Genomic DNA, 19,661 nt, shown 5'->3' on the forward strand with positions numbered 1-19,661 from the left:
ATGTTCTGTTGTTAGAACATGTTACATTTCTTTTATTACATGGTAAGCAATGTGTTACTTATTATAACATAACCTACAGAGACACGTGGCAAACTTTCTGTTGTCAATATAAACCAGTAGAGGATATTGCAACCTCCTGCAGACTGTACATCTGAGCACTTTAAAGTCACCACCTTTCCAAGCCTGTACATTCATCTTATATTCTAAAATAATTGGGTAATAACAAATCAGATAATGACTATTCCTTTCTATTCCCCAATGTCAAAATTCAGATCGGACAATAAATCATGCCAATAATGGGCTAACAGTCATGCCTCCCGCAGTAAATACACATTCAAATTTTTTGACACTCTTTTCCTCCAATCAATGAAAACAACGTTTCCTTTTGTTTTTGTTGTGAAGATTGCCTTTTTTTTTCTGTACGAATGTGTCTTGCCTCAGATCAAACAGCATCAAAGCCTTTCTTCAGGTTAGGCCCACAAGCTCAGTGTCACAGACAGTTGGTGGTCCCGAAATGTTCTGCTAGAAATGACAAGAAAACATGGAGTGACCCTCCATGGCAAGACTATCATTCTTGCAAAATTGATCTGCTCTGTTATTTAGCTGTAAAGTTCACCCATAAGAAACCGCAAGGCGAGAGGAGATGAAAGGGAAATGAGACAAATGCTTTCCTCATTTCTGTTGTACTTTCTTTGTGTTGGGACAAGTTGAAGGAACATCCTGGCTGGAAGGTGACGCCATGCTTCCCACTAGGAATTGGACTTTGTAGCGTGTCCTTCATTTTATATCGCAAAGAAGCAGGCGTGTGACGCAACGCGAGCCAACGCAGCGCTGCTTGAGCAGTACACAAATTGTACATCGGCTTCTGTTCTTGCAGCAGCCGACTTTCTGCACCGCTAAAAACTCAAGGACGTCGTTATGGAGGTCGTTTCGTTGTGCTTCTCTTCCAAGCCGACATCTATCCTTCCCAGTTTTCTGTTTTGTCTTTTAAGACGGACCACACCTGCCATCAGCCTCATTTCTCCCAGCATGCAAAACATGATGTAAAGAGAGATGAGAGCAGTTCTGAAGGAGGGAGACGTAAAAACATAACGAACATAATCACACACATTTTTACACCAGAAAGACATAACGTAAGAAAACATAGTAAGCGGCTTTAAAATGATCTCAGTTCTTAGGGGAAACAAGCTGCTCTAACCAACCCTGCCCTGTGTGTCGAGGTAATTTCCCTCTAAACCTAATAGCTGCTTCTGTCACCCTTCAAACAGCCGCAATTACGGATTTGTGAGAACTGACGACGAGTCTTTTTACATCTCTGTGGAAGAATCTGTGCAGAGACGCCTTATTTCAGCCACAGCGCAGAGTTTCAGAGCATGAACAGGTTTTTTCATTTTTTATTTTTAAAGAAAATTTCAACCGGATTCCGATTTGGGGTAAATATGTCTTCACGTCACGGAAATATTTACCCATTTGCTGCCAGAGTTTTTGCAACGACCTCCTCCCTCTGTGAAGGAGAGGAGGGAGGGTAAAAAAAAAAAGAAAAAAAAAAAAAAAAAGAAAAGAAACATAAAAAAATGTCAGAGGCAGATGGAAGCTTAACAGAGGCTTGAACCTGTTATTTTTTTCTGCCCATCACTTTTGGCAGGTAGAGCAACAAACACACCCACATGTTGAGTTGTAGTAGCAGACTTCGATGATGGGGGGGAAAAAAATAAAAAAAAATAAAAATACAAGCCTTTTCATGCATACAAGTGTGGACCAGTGCGAAATGACTTTTGGCAGACGTTTCTGTTTCCATCTGGGTGTATTATGCCCACAGTGCATACAAATACCCCGCAGGATTACAAAGCCCACGGTTGACACTAAAAGGAGTTATTACCACAGACAACACCATACTCAGATTGCTAAAAGAGCTTTATTTGTGTATGTGGATTTCCTCCGGTTGCTCAATTGTATACATATTTAAGTATCTTGGTTCAACTCATCCCTCCTCTTGACTGTTTAATTTGCCATTTTGGAAAGAATCATCTCAAAAAGAGTCACAAAACGTGTTGTTTTCAACTGATGGACAAATCCTGACAAATCCTACCTTCTCTCCGCTCGGCTCCGGTGCTGCTGCTGCTGCACAAGTTCTTCTAATATAAGGAAAGGAATGCAGGACAACATCAATTTGACTGAACCTCTGACTTTGTGTACCATTCCTGCAACTATGGTTAGAGTAGAGAAGCAGTCACCTTTGTCGAGACCTGAATAGAGGCTGTCTGACAAGCAGATCATGGTTCTAGAGGAGCATCCTCTGCGCCAATAGGAGGAGAATGAATTTAAATTCCAGACACAATCCCACTTTGGCTTTTTTTTTTTTTTTTTGTCATGTCAGAACCGCAAATTTCAATGTATTTCTTTGGAATTTAATGTTATAAACCAACACCATTTTCTTTTTAATCTCACGAATAAAATTCTGAAATACGTTGTGGATTTGTACTCAGCGGCTGCGGGGCTACGCTTTGTAAAAACCGCAGTTTGCGGAAATGACAGCTGGAAGTTTTGGGGTCTCCGTCGGCTTTACGTATCTAAACATAGTGAATTTTTCCAAATTTTATTGTGTTTTCTCAGTCAAATTAGACACCTCCAACAATCTTCTGCAACCTTTAAGAAACAGCTGTTTTTGTACTCAGATTAAATTAGACGCAGATTAAACTGTATCAATTAGATGACACGTGAAGGCAATTTGTTATAGCCTACTTCATTTTATTTAGGGGTATCAGAGAAAATAGGGCTAAATAGAAATGCACTTTTCTTTTAAAATCTTAAGTGATAAAAACCGTGGATTTTGTTATCAACGTCACTGTGCACTATCTACACACACGTTTAGCTATGGTCAGTCTGATAAATAAAATCCCTTATATCTTGTGACTGTAGGGTGATATAATGTAAAAAAAAAAAAAAGTTAATCCTTTTGCAAAGCACTGCAAAATTCCAATGGAGATGGAGCGCCACAGTCTGAACCTTGACACTATTCCCTGAGAAACCCATGATGATGTTGAGGCTTGCATGGCCTGTTGTGTCGAGCGGCATTTTTTTTTTTTTTACCAAAGACCATGAACGCTGCGGCAGAGATCACCGGTGTCACCCACTGCTCACTTACTGGAGTTTGGCATTTCTGTCATTTCTGTCAACGGCTTGTTTTTACAGGCGTCGCCGCTCACGCTATTGGCCACAAGAGTAACTTTGTCAGACGTACCTCCGTTCATCAGTAATGAATTTTTGATCAAGGAGCTCTCTCGACATGGCAAGGTGGCGTCACTCATTAAAAAAGTCCCATCAGGGTGTAAGCCTAAAACATGTTGTCTCTCAAGGGAGACAACTTTTCATGTTATTAAATCGACGTGACAAGGAGCTTAACTTGTGCTTTAACGTGAGAATAGATGAGCATCTTGTTTGCAACATCCTCAAACATCTATATCTATCTACAGTACAGACCAAAAGTTTGGACACACCTTTCTAATTAAATGGGTTTTCTTTATTTTCATGACTATTTATAAGGCAAGAAATCCCACTTATTAACCTGACAGGGCAGGTTGACCTATGAATGTAAAACCATTTCAGGTGACGACCTCTTGAAGCTCATCAAGAAAATGGAATGAAATCGGAGCTGCAGTCCGTCAACCAGCTACAAGAACTGGAGCCTCTGAATAAATGTAGGTGGAGACGGCAAATTTACACCGCAGAGAGCCGCAACCATCTTGAAAATCAAGTTTATTTTTGGCTTTTGGTGATGCTTCTAAAGTTTTTTTCTCCCTGGGTTTAGCTGCGATGCAATGTGCAACTTTAAGTTAATTATTTTTTAAACAAATTAGCTGCATGATTTTAAATTTGATGCAGATTTTCTGTTAGCAGTTATGCTTTTCTTCAAGGTGTCAAAAGGTACAAAAAGTAGTGAAATATATATATATATACAGTATATCTGTATAAATACAGTACAGACCAAAAGTTTGGACACACCTTCTAATTAAAATGGGTTTTCTTTATTTTCATGACTATTTATAAGGCAAGAAATCCCACTTATTAACCTGACAGGGCAGGTTGACCTATGAAGTGAAAACCATTTCAGGTGACGACCTCTTGAAGCTCATCAAGAAAATGCAGAGTGTGTGCAAAGCAGTAATCACAGCAAAAGGTTGCTACTTTGAAGAAACTAGAATATAAGGGGCATTTTCAGTTGTTTTACACTTTTTTGTTTAGTGCATATTTCCACATGTTATTCATAGTTTTGATGCCTTCAGTGTGAATCTACAATGTCAATAGTCATGAAAATAAAGGAAACTCATTGAATTAAAAGGTGTGTCCAAACTTTTGGTCTGTACTGTATATCGATCGATCGATAGATAGCTAGAATAGCCCAAATATCACCATCAGCCGCCACTGACAAGGGGGTATCAGGTTTTACAGATCAGGAAGTCTTAAACCAACATCCAACGCTTTGAAATAACGATCCGTCGCTTCGCGGTTGTGCCAGAGCGTCTGAGTCGACATTTGAAAGACAAGGCGACACGAAGCTTTTGCTGAAGACTTGGCCTCTTTCTGTCAATGAGGCGAAGGCGGAAGCCGTGGGCTGTCATAAAGAAATCACACAGGAAGAGAAAGTGTCGCGTGCTTTATGTAGGAGCAAAGGGTTTTATTGAAGGTTGGGAAATTGCTTCAGCTGCGAGGTGAAATCATTTTTAACCTACATAAAACTAGCCTCCCCTCACATTTTGAGCATTCCAGTTAGTATTTATAGAGACGTGACATAATAAGTGCTTTTTTTTTTTTTAAACCCTTTTGATTTTGAATGTTTACAATATGGTTGTTTTTTTTACAGAAATAATCACTTGTACTGTACAGTCTTAAAACATTCGTTGATATCAACAGTTGTGTCAAAAACCAACACAATTGCTGAATGTGGCGCGAAATTCAGATGGGGGTCCGGAAGTGGATTTCCCAGAACAGAGCAAAATGGAGCACGACGAGTAGCTAATGCCCCAAAATAACGTTTATCTTTCTCTCTTTTATAATGGTTGGAACAACAGTACAGGACACAGACCTTAGGCATTTTGAAGCTGGATTTACTTCTTTTTTTTTAAAGCTGGATTTACATCTTGCCTTCCATTTGCATTGGGTGACGTCGGTGCTACGTCATCTGAAACCCAGCAATAACGTGTCCATGTAAGGAGGGCACGAATTTACTGTGCTAAAAGTTCATTAGTTTTTGTATTAATATTATTTAACACAATATTTGTGATCCTTTACACATTTACTGTGTTAAATCATTTTAATACAGTAGAAACTATTCAGAAAAACAACAACAAATGGAGTGCAGACGTCCAGGAAGTGACGTGATTGCTGCCTTTCAACCTGAGACATTTAATCTGATGCTCCTGACTGTTGAAGAGAGTCGACACCATGCGGAGACCCAAATGTGTATATCAGATGTATGGAAGATTTTCTACAGGTGGAAAATGTTCAGAACAACTGCCTGGATCTGGTTCTCTAAGCAAATGTAATCAAAGAAATGAGCTTCAGGTCCTGGTGCCACTGAGATGCTAACGGGTGACTTGAAACAGGCTGTAAATCCCCTCAGAGTGGGGCGAGCTTTCTTCAGACTGCTGTCAGAGGCCGACAGATGGCTACATGTAGCTTCTCACTGAAGTTATTTCAGTAAAAGGGGGTAACACTGACAACTCCATGGGGGGGGGGCGGGCATTTTAGTCTTTGAGTTAAGCAAGTCTTTGCATGTAGGACATCTTGTGACCCAAGTCCCTTCGTGGATGAAGGTACAGAACGTTTTTGCTCATAGTTGCCTTCAAAGACACGAAAATCTATAGTTAAAGCTCCAAAAGCAAGTCTGTAAGCTGTTGCTCTTTTATTGATACAAACAAATCTGAAACAGGGAGTGCTGTAGATGATGTTTTTAAGGGATGGTAAATGAACTAAATAAATAGATTGCATAAATGAATCATAAAACAAGACATAAATACAAATCCTGTTTTAGCTAAAGCACATTTCCTTCATTAAAGTTACTTAACCGGTCCAACCTCCGCTGCTCACTTGATCTGCATTTATTATGTTTCTGCACACGGTTGCGTCGCCCATCTAAGGAGTGGTGCAAGCTGCACGGTGGGCTTCGTCTGATATTAAAAGCGTCCGCTCTTTGTGGACACGTATCAGATTTCCGCCAGAAATCCTTAAATTTGCCACCGGTTTGCAATTCTTGTGCAAATTTAATCAGCGCCGAAGTGGGACACATTGCGAGATCTGAATACTGGCTTCGTATATAAATAAGACGGAGAAAGGAGTTCACGGGTCCGCGATAAGAATCAGCCCACGGTACGCCGGGTAATTGACTGTCAAAACGTGGCGGGTCCCTACGAAGCCACGCTGCTTTTGTCCTCCACGGCGATGTCGCTCACGCCGTGGACCTGTGTGAGCTGCCTGCAGTCCAGAGAAGCCAGTAATTTCCTCGGTCCGGGAAGGGTGGGGACGAAGTCCTCCACGAAGGAGACGGAGGCATGTCCGCCGATATCTCTGCAGGGAGAACAGGAAATGACAGTAGCAGTCACAAAAGGGGGAAGAGACGCCAGGTCATTTTAAAAAAAAAACCTCAGGACCGATATTAAGTTTATGTTTCTCCTGACTCACCCATAGTGGATCTTTTTCCCAGGTAGGAGGCCTGTTCCTTCCAGGTGAAATATCACTGCTTTCAGCACCAGCGGTAGAGGGTTTGTGAAAGAAATCTCCACTTTCATCTTCTGCCCCACCACAGCCTTCCCCACCGGCTGTGTGACGGTAAAATGGAAAAGGCGACAAAATCAGAGCTGGGACTCGATCTCCCACTGCCTTGTTACGATTTCCTGGCTTTCTGTGTTTTTGTTGTTGCTGTTTTTTACCTTTATAACGAGGTCTGGCGTCCTGAGTCGGAAGCTGAACTGGGTCGCCAGGACTTGCTGCGTTTCTCTGACCCTGGCGGAAAGCGTTAGCATCAGGGCTGAATGATCTATCAGCTGGTTCTTGTACATGTCGTACTTCAATTCCCAAGTCAAATCGTTCACTGTAAGCAAAAAAATAAAAATAAAAATAGGGCAGATATTAGAGAATGTTTAGGTTGGCAGGCTTAGGCGTCTCAAGATGGTGGAATTAGTTGTTGTTGGACGAGGAAGTTTCAACGATTTATTCCATCAATCCTGTTTGTGCAGAGCAAGCGAGACGACAGACAGAGGTTTAAACTTTTCGCTACCTTGCAGAGATATTCAAACATCTTAAACATTTTTTGCATCATATCTCATTGTAAACCAACACTAACTAGAGTTCTTGTTTGGTTTTGTTTTTTTACATATATTTTATAAAAAATAATTGGGAAAGTGTGGAGTGCATATTCAGCCTCTTTGACTCATAGTATGCAGAAACGCTTTTGCTTCAATTCCACGTTTGTCTTAGAGCTGTAGTATATTTTTTTAAATAAAAAATTATGTTTTTTACACTCGGTTGTGTACTTTGATTAAATTGCAATGGTAGATTTATGAAGACAATTTTTTACTTTGAATTCTATTTAGAGGATATCAGGATGCCGAATACAAATGCTGATTACACTTTTCAGATTCTTATTTTACGATATAACATATTTTGGCCTTTCTTCCATTTCTACTTGTGTTGGGATATTATATATATATATGTATATATATATATATAAACAAATGAAATTAAATAAATTAAAATTTTTGGTTGCAATGAGCAAAAATATGGAAAAGTTCAAAGTATACTTTTGTAAGGCCGTTTGTGAGGAGGCCCAGCTGCTCACCCTCGTTGGGCAGAATTTCCTCGTCTACTTTGTCCTTTTTCACCGTGTCTTTGTGGACTCCGGTGTAGTACATGACGGCTAACTGGCTGTGCAACGTAATGGTGCGCGGCTCCGAGCTGACGTTCCTCAGCCTGATGGTCAGCTCTGCATCCTCCCCCATTCTGGGACCGTCGCCCTCCATGATCACTTCCAAAGAGACGTCTTCCGCCGTCGGAGACGAGTAGGCGGCCGCTTTGGAGCCGTAGCTACAGGCAGTTTCCACGGCAATACGTTCCTCCTCTGAGCCTGATGAAAAAATGAAACACAACCATTTTGAGCAAATTCAAAATAAACTGATTATATGCCATGACGGCTTCGGAAGTTGCATGAGTTATTGCATAAGATTGTGTCATAATTTTTTGGTTTTGCCTTCTGGGTGTTTGTAAAGGTGTGTGATATCCTCCCGTTCGTCTGAGCCCACGGCCTTGGTGCTGATGGAGAGACCCACAGTGTTCTTCTCACTGCAGAACTGACTGAAGGTGCCATCTTTGTTCTTCTGCCAGTATATTTTATCACTATTCACCTGGAAGAGGCGTGGGACCAGGTCAGTTTTTGATAAACGCCTTTCAGTCATTCCTAAAGTATTACGAGACAAAACTCCTCTGCTGACTGAGAATCCGACAAACCTCGGCAAACACAAAGGCGCAGTCGTGTTTGAGGTAGACCTGACCATTACGGATCGCGCTGAGGGAAGCCGGGCCACAGCGAAACATGCCCTGACTGGTTTCCTGCGGCGTGGCGTCGACGGTTTGCCAGCCTCCGTTGCCAGGAGGCAAGTCTGGACGAGACATCCAGCAGTCGGTCCACACGTGGAAGTTCCTACCGAAAAAGAAAAACAAAGAAATGGGAAATGGTTAAAACTTAGAGGTTTTTGTTGTTGTTTTGCGGAACCCGTGTATGTCATGAACTCTGGTACTGTGACGCACCAGATAGAGTCTGCATTAAGGTATTCTATCGGCTCCATTTCCTCGTCCAGGTAGATGTCAGTCGTCAAGGAAACGTCGGTATCGTGCGCCGAGCTAAAGTTGGTCACCGTTCGAGCAGGAATGCCTAGACAACGCAACACTGAAACAGCGCATCACCAGTGGTTAGCATGTATTCAAGACGGTCTTGTTGGTACATCAAACCAAAGATGCATCAGCTGACCTGTAGTGAAGACGCCAGCAAAGACCCAGCACTGGCCGTACCTAACGGGCGTTCCCCTGCTTTCGTAGTATTGCTGCAGGATTTCCACACTTCCACTCCACACGGTGGGGGGAGTTCCCCGTGAATAGTCTCCTGACCAGTTTCCTTCCAAAACACCGAGGTCGTCGGGAGAGTTTATCTAGAAATCAAGACATAATTACAATTTATTATGATGCGCTGTGGGTTGCGCACAAACGATGATGAATGCTCCTTTGAGAACTTTATCTAAACGGTGCCGTTTTTCTTTACAGGAGAAACCTGAAGTGAGTGCAGCTCCCTATTGTTGTCTTTAAAAGCGCGCCATTTTGGGAGTGAAAGAAAGATGTACACAAGGTTTTTTTTTTCAGAAGTAAACCTTTGATATTATTTGATGGAAAAAAATAAAGGTGAGAACTGGCTGACTGCTGTTTCACTTTTACGTACACAAAGGAAGTCTTTGTGGGGATCCATTATTGATAATGCCTGTAAACATGAATGTGATATGTAATTTGCTTTAAATGTAATATAAACTGAAATCCCAGTTTCAGGTACTCAAAACCAAAAGATTGAATGGAGACTTTTGTTGTTTTTAGGTGATTTTTCTACTCCAACAAAGAGGCAGATTGATAAAGCTGCAACTAAATGCATTTGTTCACTTCTAATGTTTCGTTCAGACGACTCTGCAGTCTGAACGAAACATTAGCTTAGCAACTAAAATAACGGCTCGGATGTTGTCAGCAATTTAAGACTGCTGACCAGCACAAACGCAGAGTTGGCGCAATGAGCAGAAAGTGGAAGTACGGAGACTATGGTGACATTTTCCAGAAATGTTAAAGAAGAACAAAATGAAGAAAACTCAACTGCATACAATGTAAGTGTTGATATCTAAACAAAGCAGCGCAGCGACACAATTACTGTAACTAATGTCATGTTTTGCTGTCAGAGTGAATGAAGAAAAAAAAGTTTTGATTGTTAGCATGAAGAACAGTAGCAACGTTGTTTACTGTCAAAAAAAAAAAAATCAATTATTTGAGATTCAGAAACACCCAAAAGGCAATGTTGTAATTCATTATTAAAATAGCTATGATGCACATGAAGGGTAAAAGCTTATTTACCAGAATTACATGATTGTTTGCCGTCGCCTGCTTAATCAATATGAACTGCTGGAAGCGGCGCTTTGATGTGCAAACTTGTTCACAAGCTAACAGGAGGACGTTTGGCACCTGTCTACACTTTTTACATGAATATGATGTTGCACACTAACAGGCTGAGCTTGTTGATGGAAGTAAGCATTCTGAAAATTAATATGTATTTCATAAAAGTAAGAGTTTTCACATGAAAATGTGTTTTAAAAAAGTTGAAACGTGGACTTGGCGTAAAACTTAGTTCAAACTGGAACAACAACGTTATTTTAAACCCTGAAACGTAAATCTGAAGCATAGCAAATTAAGAAAATGCACAGAAACTGAGCATATCAGTCCCTTGTGGAGGGGCTGAAGAGGGACTTTTATCATCCTATAGTCAAAAGCTAAATTGCAGAGAAGTGTAAAGTAGCACATTTAACATTAAAGTATTCAGATCATCGGGAGAAACGTCTCTACACGGGAGACAAGGCTGCAAGGGAAAAAAAAAAAAACTATTCCAGGCTTGGATCTTCTAGCCCTCGGGCAACGTCGCTTTAAAAGGAGACAGGATTCTGAAGTGGAAATCACTCCTCAGGCTCAGAAACGCTTCTAGAAACCCGGGGGAGTAGATCTCACTGTTATTTTCTACCGCATGTTAAATCTCTGCCCTGCAAAGAACAAAAACTGGCTCAAAACACAACACCCCTCACATATACACTGTTTCTATATGGTTTTTGATTCATGTCGGAAGACGTTCTGATGTTGAACGGCCTCCTCTCTGTGCAGTGAAGGGAAGATTTTGTAATTCTTCACCCAATTCTTCAGTTTGGGTCTTGACACAATGAACCAAAGCAAGTAAATGCATATTTAGAAAGAATCTTCCACTTTAAAGCGGCAGATTTATTTTTGCATAAAATAGTAATAGTTGTTGGTTTGGTTGGAAGATAAAGGAGGGTGCAGGTGATTAGCTCCTTCCTCACCATGGCTGAGATGATCCGCGTCACATTGACTGGGTCGCCCCAACCGGAGTTTGGGGTTTGACTCCGATCCAACACGAAGAGGCAAGCGGCGAGGGTCCCGTTGTTAAACTGGGAGAAGCACAAAGTAGACGTTAGTGTTGATGGATCCTGAGAATGTGAGAATGTGGCTGTTCTTATTTATTAGTTGTTGTTTTTTTGTTTGTTTTTTTTTACCAGTTATTTGTTAATTCTTACATTGTGTGTGAATTGTGAGACAGTTATTTCTTGTTTTCAAGCATATGCACTGACTGATGGCACCTTTTAAATTTCGTTGTCCTTGTGACAATGGCAATAAAGATTTATCTTTTCTTATCTTATCTTAAACACGGACGCTGCATCCTCTTCCTCACCTGGCCGTAGTCCCACGTCCTGTCTCCGATCTGGAGGTGTGTGCCGTAGTAGATCCGACCAACATCATTGAGGACGAACTCCTGCCGCTCCTCCTCGGAGTCCAGGAAAACAGAGTCGCCTGGGAGGAGCAAGTGAGGACGGTCGTTCAAAAAGAGACGACATTAAACAAAAATGACCAAGAAGCCATTTTAGGTTTTCTTTGGCCAGGAAGTAGGAAATATGGCAATAACTCCTTTCAACCACGTTGCCTTGAGTCCGGGCAGATTAAAAGGTTTTTCGTGTTCAATCTGAATTGCGCCGCATTTTACGCTCCAGTTCGGCTGGGAGCTTTTGTTTGCATTATTGCCGAGCAGATGTCCTAATCATACATACATTAAAAAATAAATAAATAAATAAATAAAACAACATCGCCTCCTACATGTTTGTTCAGGATGTGGAGCTGTGGCTGAGACGACATGAAAAGCTTTTGAGACGCCAGGCACAAAACGGATGTTATTCTTGCCTACGTTTTTTTATTTACTGAGAAATGTTGTACATTTCTGACCAACAAATGAGTTTTATTGGGATTTTATGTAGTAGACCAACAATAAGTTCTTTGAACTTGTAAAGGGGAAGGAAGAGGATTCATGGTTCTCAAGTGGATTTAGGTCTAGACTTTGACTGGGCCACTCAAAACACACAGATGTGTATTAATCTTATCCATTTGATTTTACCTCTGGCTAAATGTTAAAGGTTTTTCGTCCAGCTGGAAGGTGAGCTAAAATGTTCTCTCAAATGTCAGCATGTATTTAACTCAATTTTTTCTGTTTTCATCTACGTTGATTATTTTCGTAGGAAGAAAAGCCTCCCGGCTGCCTGATGCTGCCACCACCATGTTTCATATTGTGTTCATGTTAAGCCACAGTCCTGAATTTTTCTCTACAGTAGTTTTTGGCATAATGCTGAACAGTGACTAACTACCGGATAAGTCAAAGAACAGCTGCTTTTTCAACAACGCATTTAACGCATTAATGTGACATTTCAAAGATTAATCGCATTACATATCTTGAGCTAAAAGCCTCTCTCCTGCTGAGGGTTGCCTAGGTCACAGTCACGGCCTTGTGCTGCGGTCAAACCCACGAGTGAACGGATGAGAGTCAAACTGGTGAGCCGAGCAGCAAATTTCACTTTAAAAAAACACAGCGGTGGAAATTTGCATAAAACCCAGGTAGCATGTAGCCTCGCATTGCAATTATGAATTATCCTGAAAGAAAGCACAGTTTATGGCCGACATTTCAAAATTGACGTTTAAAACAAAATGACTTCTTTTAAAAACTTCTTTAATATGAAAGTCTTGACTATGGAATGTTTTCTTGACCATTTTTTGAAAATGTGCATGTTTACATTTTAAGCAAAAAGCTTAAAAAGTTACTGCACAGCGATTAATTGTGATTAATCCACAGCCCTGGAGTGTGATTAGTCAGATTAAATGTTTTAATCCATTGATGTCCTTGTTTATGCTGAACTAAAGTAAGCATGATGCTGCCATGCTGACACCACGACTTCTAGGCGACTCCCTGAAGCAGTCAGATCCACTAGATTTCATTTACAACGGTCGCAGTTAAGGAGAATGTTTACAAAAGAGTTTTCAAAATATGTTTGTAAAATGTTCTGAAAGCTGATATAGTTGGTTTATTACGAAGAGTCTCCAGAAATCAGTGATGCATGGACTGAACATGGAGGCTTGGGGTCGCTTCATCCACCGAGCCTGTCTGTCTTAGATTACCTTCACACCAGGGGTTGAACAGCATGTAGATGTCATCGGCAGGGTCGTGTCTGGAGGTGGCCTGGCCGTTGGCGCAGCTTGTTTCCACGGTGAGCTGGTACCTGCCTATGACAGCCGTGGGAGGCGAATTCACAGACAGCTTTAACCTCCTGTCGTCCCGCTTGACGACCGCGGCCTCCCAGCGACCGTCCTCCAGGTCCTCCACCAGAGGGACGATGACATGGGTTCCGTTCGACAACGCAGGGAGGGGACCTGAGCGGAAAACGCATGCACACGTATGTGAACAGGCATGAGGGGCCGAGTGACATGTTGGAACAGAATTTGAGCTTTCGTTTGGCTCAGGAAGGCTGCTTTTGCTTTTGAAGCCACGCCTGAATGCCTGCTGGGTTTGAATAAACAGAAACCAAACAGGCAGGAAACTGAAGGCACAATCTGGAATAGATACACACACACACACACACACCTAATAAGAAAGTTTTACCTCAGAACTGCTCTGCTAAAGTGTTTGCACAGAAGACATTAGTTTTCTCCACGTTAGTGTCATTGGATATTATTGATCTGTTAAAGCTTATTCCTCTTCTCCTTCTCTGACATTAAATTCTGTAACGCTGCATTGACAGCTGATAGAAACGTAGCGTTTCTACGTTTTCTCTAACAAACCCCCTCACAGGTTGCTGCTGCAGGGTGTGAAAAAGCTGCAGCTTTCTGTGATTTCCCTCCTGTTTCCCCTCTGAGCGGTGTGGCCTTGTCTTAATTTGCTGTTCTCAAATGCCAAAACCGAGCCGGTTTGCCGGTCCGGTCAGGAAACGCTGCGTTTCCTCGGCTCCGGTCGTGAGACGTCGGACTTAAGAAATCGGGAAATTGCTCGCAGTAACACGAATAAAAAAAACAAAACAAAGGGAGCATCCACTGTGTCTGAAAACACATCGAGTTGCCGACTCGCATCGAAGCGGCAGCTGGCTGTGCACCGATGGGCTTTCTGGTGGGAAAATCTTTAAAACGGGACGGCGGATACTGTAGAGAAGCAAGCAGGTCGATGCGACAGCTCAGTCAGCGTGGTCTGAGTACGCACGGGGGGAAAAGGTCAGAGTTTCCCTGCAGCATCTGAACAGGGCTCTGAAATCCAAATGCATTCAGGGCCCCAGTAAAAAAAATAAAAAAATTGCACACCCCTTAAACTTTTGCATGACATCTGAACCGCACAAAATATTTCCCTGTCTGTATTTGAATTAAAATTTTTCTTGGTAAAAAAAAAAACACACACACACACACAAAAAAAGTAGAAAGAAAGCTATTTTCTTCTGCTTCACAATAATTATGTGTTATGATAAGTTATTGACAAACACGTGTCATCTCTATTTATTTATTTTTATATGTTATCATGGGTTGATTCGATTTTATTTGCAAAAAAATAAAAATGTCAAGACGGTTAAAAATGTACAAGGTGTTGTTTAAGGCCAGAAAAAGTGTGCGTGTAAAAAAAAAAATTCTAAATTTTTCGAAGGTGAGAGGAAAATGTGATTTAAAGTCTGTGCACATCAGTTTGTGGAATGACTTTGTGGAATGGTTTAGATGATGAAATGAATGGAAAGTAAGAATATTGCCCATTTAAAGAAAAAATATAACAAGTATACAAATGTGTGTAAAAATGAATGAGAGGGAGGCAGGGTGGGTGTTGATTGACAGCGCTAAGACCCTCCTCTTGGCCCCGATTGTTTGTTTCTAGCTGGCACTGAGAGAAGGCAGAGGTGTTCACATTTTTAACAACTTACCTGTCTCACATTATACTGTCACGACATAGTGAGAGTTTCGACAAAAATGTAAAGAAATATTTTCATAAAAGTTACTGCAACGTTAAGCTCTGATCTGTAGATGATACAGCAGATCTGTTGGTACATTGATGTACGTTTACATAGATATATGTATATGTAGATGTGCATTTATGTGTTATTATGTATGTGTTGAATTTGTAGTTGAGAAGCCTCTTCGATCGCCTTTGGTTTTGTTTTACAAAATATGTTGCTGGAAATTTTTGTCACTAATGTTTTTTTCTCCAATGCGTTTATATATATTTGTACAGGTTTTAATTGTTCAAATTTAAAAACAGAGGGTTAAAATACCACAGTGGCTTCTCTGTAAACCGGGTGCTGCATGTTAAATCCTCAAAGTGTTGACGGGAGATGTGGAGTCGGACCATTCCTCCTGACATTCAGCAGTGCTTCCTCGATGGCAGCTGAAGGCTGCAGACGATTACTTATCCCATCTACCTAGCCAAACTGTAAATAAACTACAGCCAGTAAGCTTTCTTCACACACACACACACCCACACACACACACACACACATCTCTAAAGCCCAAATGCCAGCTTTGCATACAGCTATACCTCATATCTTCTCTTCCCGTCTCATAATCCACTGACGCCACCATCGAAAGATTCAGAGCTGCGTTTTTCTTCCCCAGGGCTGGCTGGCCCATTTTGTCCATGGCAATTTGTTTAAGACTCTGTAAGGGTGCAATCGCAGCGCGCTCTCTATCTCTCTCTCTCTCTCTCTCTCTCTCTCTCTCTGTCTCTCTCTCTCGCTTAAACCACGTCAGATATTAAGTGAAATTTAGAGCCACTCTGAGCTGTTAGTGGGGCGCTTTCGGGCCTCTGAAAGCAGCACAGAACCAGGCAGAACATTGAGCTGTCAGTGGCTTTCACCTGGGTTTTTACAAATCACTGTTTGTTTTCGACTCGGCCTGCGGTCTGCTTTCCTGCAGGGCGGCTTGTTTTTCAGAGCAGAAAGTGCTTGGAGTGAATCCGGTCCAGAGCAGCGGGTTACAGCAGGGAGCAGAGTTCTGGTTAAACAAAAATCTGGTTGAAGGAATAGCTTTTTAAAAATATATTTCCAACGCACACTTTAAAAAATCTACCACACACACACACGCACACGCACACGCACACACATATATCCAATACTTTTCTAAAGTTGTACTGTAGGAACCATTTTCAGATCGACTTAGTATATATATTGTTTTAAACCTTAGTGTTTAGCTTTTTTCTGTTATCTCACACTTCATATGAAGCATCATCATACAGTATGATGCTTTAATAAAAATAGCAGCCCGTTGTTTAAAGAAACATTGGTGATGGTAAATAAGAACTAAGGGCTAAAATAATTGTGTAATCATGTCGGAGGGCAAAATGCGATGCGTGATCTGTCCACTAAATTGAACAGCACAGCTGTTTCTGCAGTAATAAACACAAACCCAGTCAATGAATTAAAATGTTATGGGAAAGTCAGGAAGTCTATCACATTATGTAGATTGATTACACGCTGATGAATGTTTGAAGGCCTTTGTTCCTGTTAATTATGATGATTTTCTGCAATAAAAACGTTACAATTTAAATTAGAATATTACATCAAACCAATTTCTAAAAACAGAAATGTGGGCTTGATGAGTAAAGTATGTCTGACTCCTGGTTAAAAGTTGTCACTCTCAAATACTTTTTTAATATTTTCAGATACTTTAAAACTTGACAAGCGAGACTTTTAGTTTACTATGATAAACTTCGTAATTACTTACAGTCATGCACACCAGAAGGGACGAATGGCTTGTTTCCAGAACTCTGCAGAACCTTATGACACTCTGTTGGGTGTGGACAACTTTATTTAGCTCATTTCACTTCTTCTTCTTGATAATCCATCATTTAAAAACATCTCTTTGTATTTACTCATGTTTTCTTTGTCTCGTAGTTTTGCTTACACACCAAGAAAGAAGTTTTCCACGAATACCCGAACGCCGGTCGGGATTGAGAACAAAACCAGCGTCGCTTGTTTGTTGAAACTCAACCCACAGAGATGAGCAGAACAGGCATGTCGGCTCCAGACGCAGAAATTAGGATAATGTTTTATTTTAGCCTTTTCAAAGCAAGTGATGGCCACACACACACTCGCATGAGTCAACTGGTTAAACCCGGCTTCCCAAATACGTAGGAGCTTAATTTTTAAAACACATTATACAGGTAAAAAAAAAAAAGCATAAGCGCCATAAAATTGGTCGTAGGTGAGTTCACCGGATGGGAACAAAAATAGATGGAATCTGAAGGAGGGGAAGATGAGAGAGAGAGAGGAAGAGGAAGAGGAAAGCTCCAGACGGGAAAAAGAAGTGAGAGGCAGAGGACTAGATAGACAACATGCAGGAAGAAACAACTTCACTAAACTGAATCTGACTGTCTGTACAGATCAGCTAATTGTGTGAGGTGCTTTTGGGGGGGGATTCATTTTTCAAAGTAATGCACAAAAAATAGCTTTATCAGCAGTTTTTACCAGAGGTTTGTTTATCCGCGGATTCATTGACATTTTTTCCTCCAGTGCAAAATCCACAAACAAAAATGTCATTTCCTATAAATAAAGAATTCAACGGGGGAAGCAGGAGGCATCCGAGGAATGAGCAACGCAGAGCTGAATGAGGGACGGGCGAGACTGGGAACTCACCGACAAGGACTTTTTGTTTTTATTTTTGTATGCAAAGCAAAAGTGGCAAACAGGAAAATTTGTGGCCGCGTTATTTATTTAGTTATTATTAGTCTTTACATTAGTTTGTCAAAATGATGTTTACAAATCTAAATATAAAGGTACTTTTTTTTTTCTTCTTCTTTCTGCCTGACCAGGAAAGAAGACACTTTCTGAGTGACATTGTCATCATTTATGTATAAAAGGGCAAATTAAAAATTTAACTGAATAATTTCAATACATTTCTTCTTTTTTTTTAATGAAAAACTAAACAAAGCAGAGAATGTTGCAGTCTTTGGACCGATCCTTCCTTACGGTAGAAGACATGGTGTAATTACTCCCGTCCAGCGTCCTGGCTGTAATTGAGGGCTCTATATCTGTCTGCCTCCTCCAGCTGTCAACATAAGGCAGAGAGGGGGTAAAAAAAAAAAAAAACACGAGCAGCTCAGTCCGCAACACCTGCTACTGGGAGCATTTCCAGCACACATGCTGGGAAAAGGGGGACTCTTGGGTCTGCAACACACCGAACAACTGTATCTTTAAAACGCAGGAGCATAGCAACAGAGCCGTTACCAATGGTAACCAAAAGTCCCCCTTCCTTCCTCTGCCTCTTCCCCTTTTATGTACATCTACTGTATGTGGCAGAGTGTAGGTCTGTCTCCCTTTGTGCTGAAAACGTTCGATGTGCCGCAGGGAATCGCGGCGACAAGCGTTTAATTCTCGCGCCGGTCTGGGAAAAGCCTTGTAAGTCGTGATGCGGCGTGTGTTACGCAGCCATGTTTGTTGGTAACGTCACAACTGCAAGCAAGTTGATTAAAACTTTGTGGTTTGGGACGATTAATCGTCGTGGATCGATTATTGACATGATCGTCTGCTGACATAGGAATAGACTAATCGTTAACAGGAGTACACAGAGGCTCAAGAAAGGCCAAAAACAACATGACTGATTTGTAATTAAGCCAAAACTGTACAAAATATATAAATTTTGCATTTAAGATCATTTTTAAAAAAATCCCTTTGTCTATAAATATGTTATAACCAGAACTCGTCTGGTGGCAGTCTGAGCTTCATCTGGTTCAAATTACAGTAAAAAAAAAAATAAAATAAAAATCTATTTTCTGGTATCCAATCATAAATACATTAATCCAAAAAATAGTCAACATTTTTTGGATTGTATTGGACTGTGTTGATGCTAAGTCGAGCAGAAAGTGCTGAACTTTTCACATGTTGATGTTGCATGTTTTGTTTTTAGCTGCAGATTCATGCTCTGCTGTAAACGACCAAGCTAAAGGATGCTGCTGTGCTGTTTTAGGCAATAGTTTAGTTTTTTCCTTAAAAGGAGTGGAATTATTTGTTTATTTGCCTCTTTTAATGCATTCCTAAAATTGTATTAAAAAAATGGATTAATGACAAATATGCAGATTTACCAGTTAGTCGTTATCGATAAATATAACTGCAAATAAAATAATACTTATTTGCCGCCATTTTTTAAAGTTGTTCCTTATTCCATATTTAACACAAATCAAACTTTTCCTTTGATGGTTTATTTACGACCTCGTCAGAAACAAAACGCTTATTTTACTTTATATGGGAGCCATATCCTGCCATAAATCTCTGAAGTATCTAAATCTGCCTGATCACACAGGTCAGGCTGCGGCGGTATTGAACGCTTTTCGACGTCGTTCTGTCAGATTAAGATCTCGTCTCGGATTTTCCCAGAAACGTTTGGACTTGTCGACATCCGTTTGGGTGGACGGTAGCCGGCCCTCTGAAGGCGTTTTGGCTTTTCATCCCTGCAACCTACACGGCTCAAAATGAGGCCGATGATCGGATCATTACCGGCGTCCCTTAAACGTGGCGCTCGGCGTT

At 41.0% G+C, this 19,661-nt stretch overlaps 1 protein-coding gene across 1 annotated transcript in view; it reads right to left on the reverse strand.

Moving 5' to 3' along the window:
* Positions 1–5,887: 5,887 nt before the first annotated feature.
* The window catches only part of LOC102216696 (protein-glutamine gamma-glutamyltransferase K-like), a 29,075-nt gene continuing 15,301 nt past the window's right edge, over positions 5,888–19,661 (reverse strand). The window contains exons 4-14 of the mRNA XM_014473546.2: positions 13,297–13,548; positions 11,531–11,649; positions 11,142–11,249; positions 9,020–9,197; positions 8,800–8,938; positions 8,500–8,692; positions 8,243–8,396; positions 7,835–8,119; positions 6,927–7,087; positions 6,679–6,815; positions 5,888–6,564 (exon numbers count right to left, since the gene is read on the reverse strand). Coding sequence (XP_014329032.1) covers positions 6,405–6,564; positions 6,679–6,815; positions 6,927–7,087; positions 7,835–8,119; positions 8,243–8,396; positions 8,500–8,692; positions 8,800–8,938; positions 9,020–9,197; positions 11,142–11,249; positions 11,531–11,649; positions 13,297–13,548 — 1,886 coding nt within the window. The 3' untranslated portion in view covers positions 5,888–6,404. The remainder of the gene's footprint in view (positions 6,565–6,678; positions 6,816–6,926; positions 7,088–7,834; positions 8,120–8,242; positions 8,397–8,499; positions 8,693–8,799; positions 8,939–9,019; positions 9,198–11,141; positions 11,250–11,530; positions 11,650–13,296; positions 13,549–19,661) is intronic.

This window comes from Xiphophorus maculatus, chromosome 9 (genome assembly GCF_002775205.1).
Source record: "Xiphophorus maculatus strain JP 163 A chromosome 9, X_maculatus-5.0-male, whole genome shotgun sequence".
Classification (NCBI taxonomy): domain Eukaryota; kingdom Metazoa; phylum Chordata; class Actinopteri; order Cyprinodontiformes; family Poeciliidae; genus Xiphophorus; species Xiphophorus maculatus.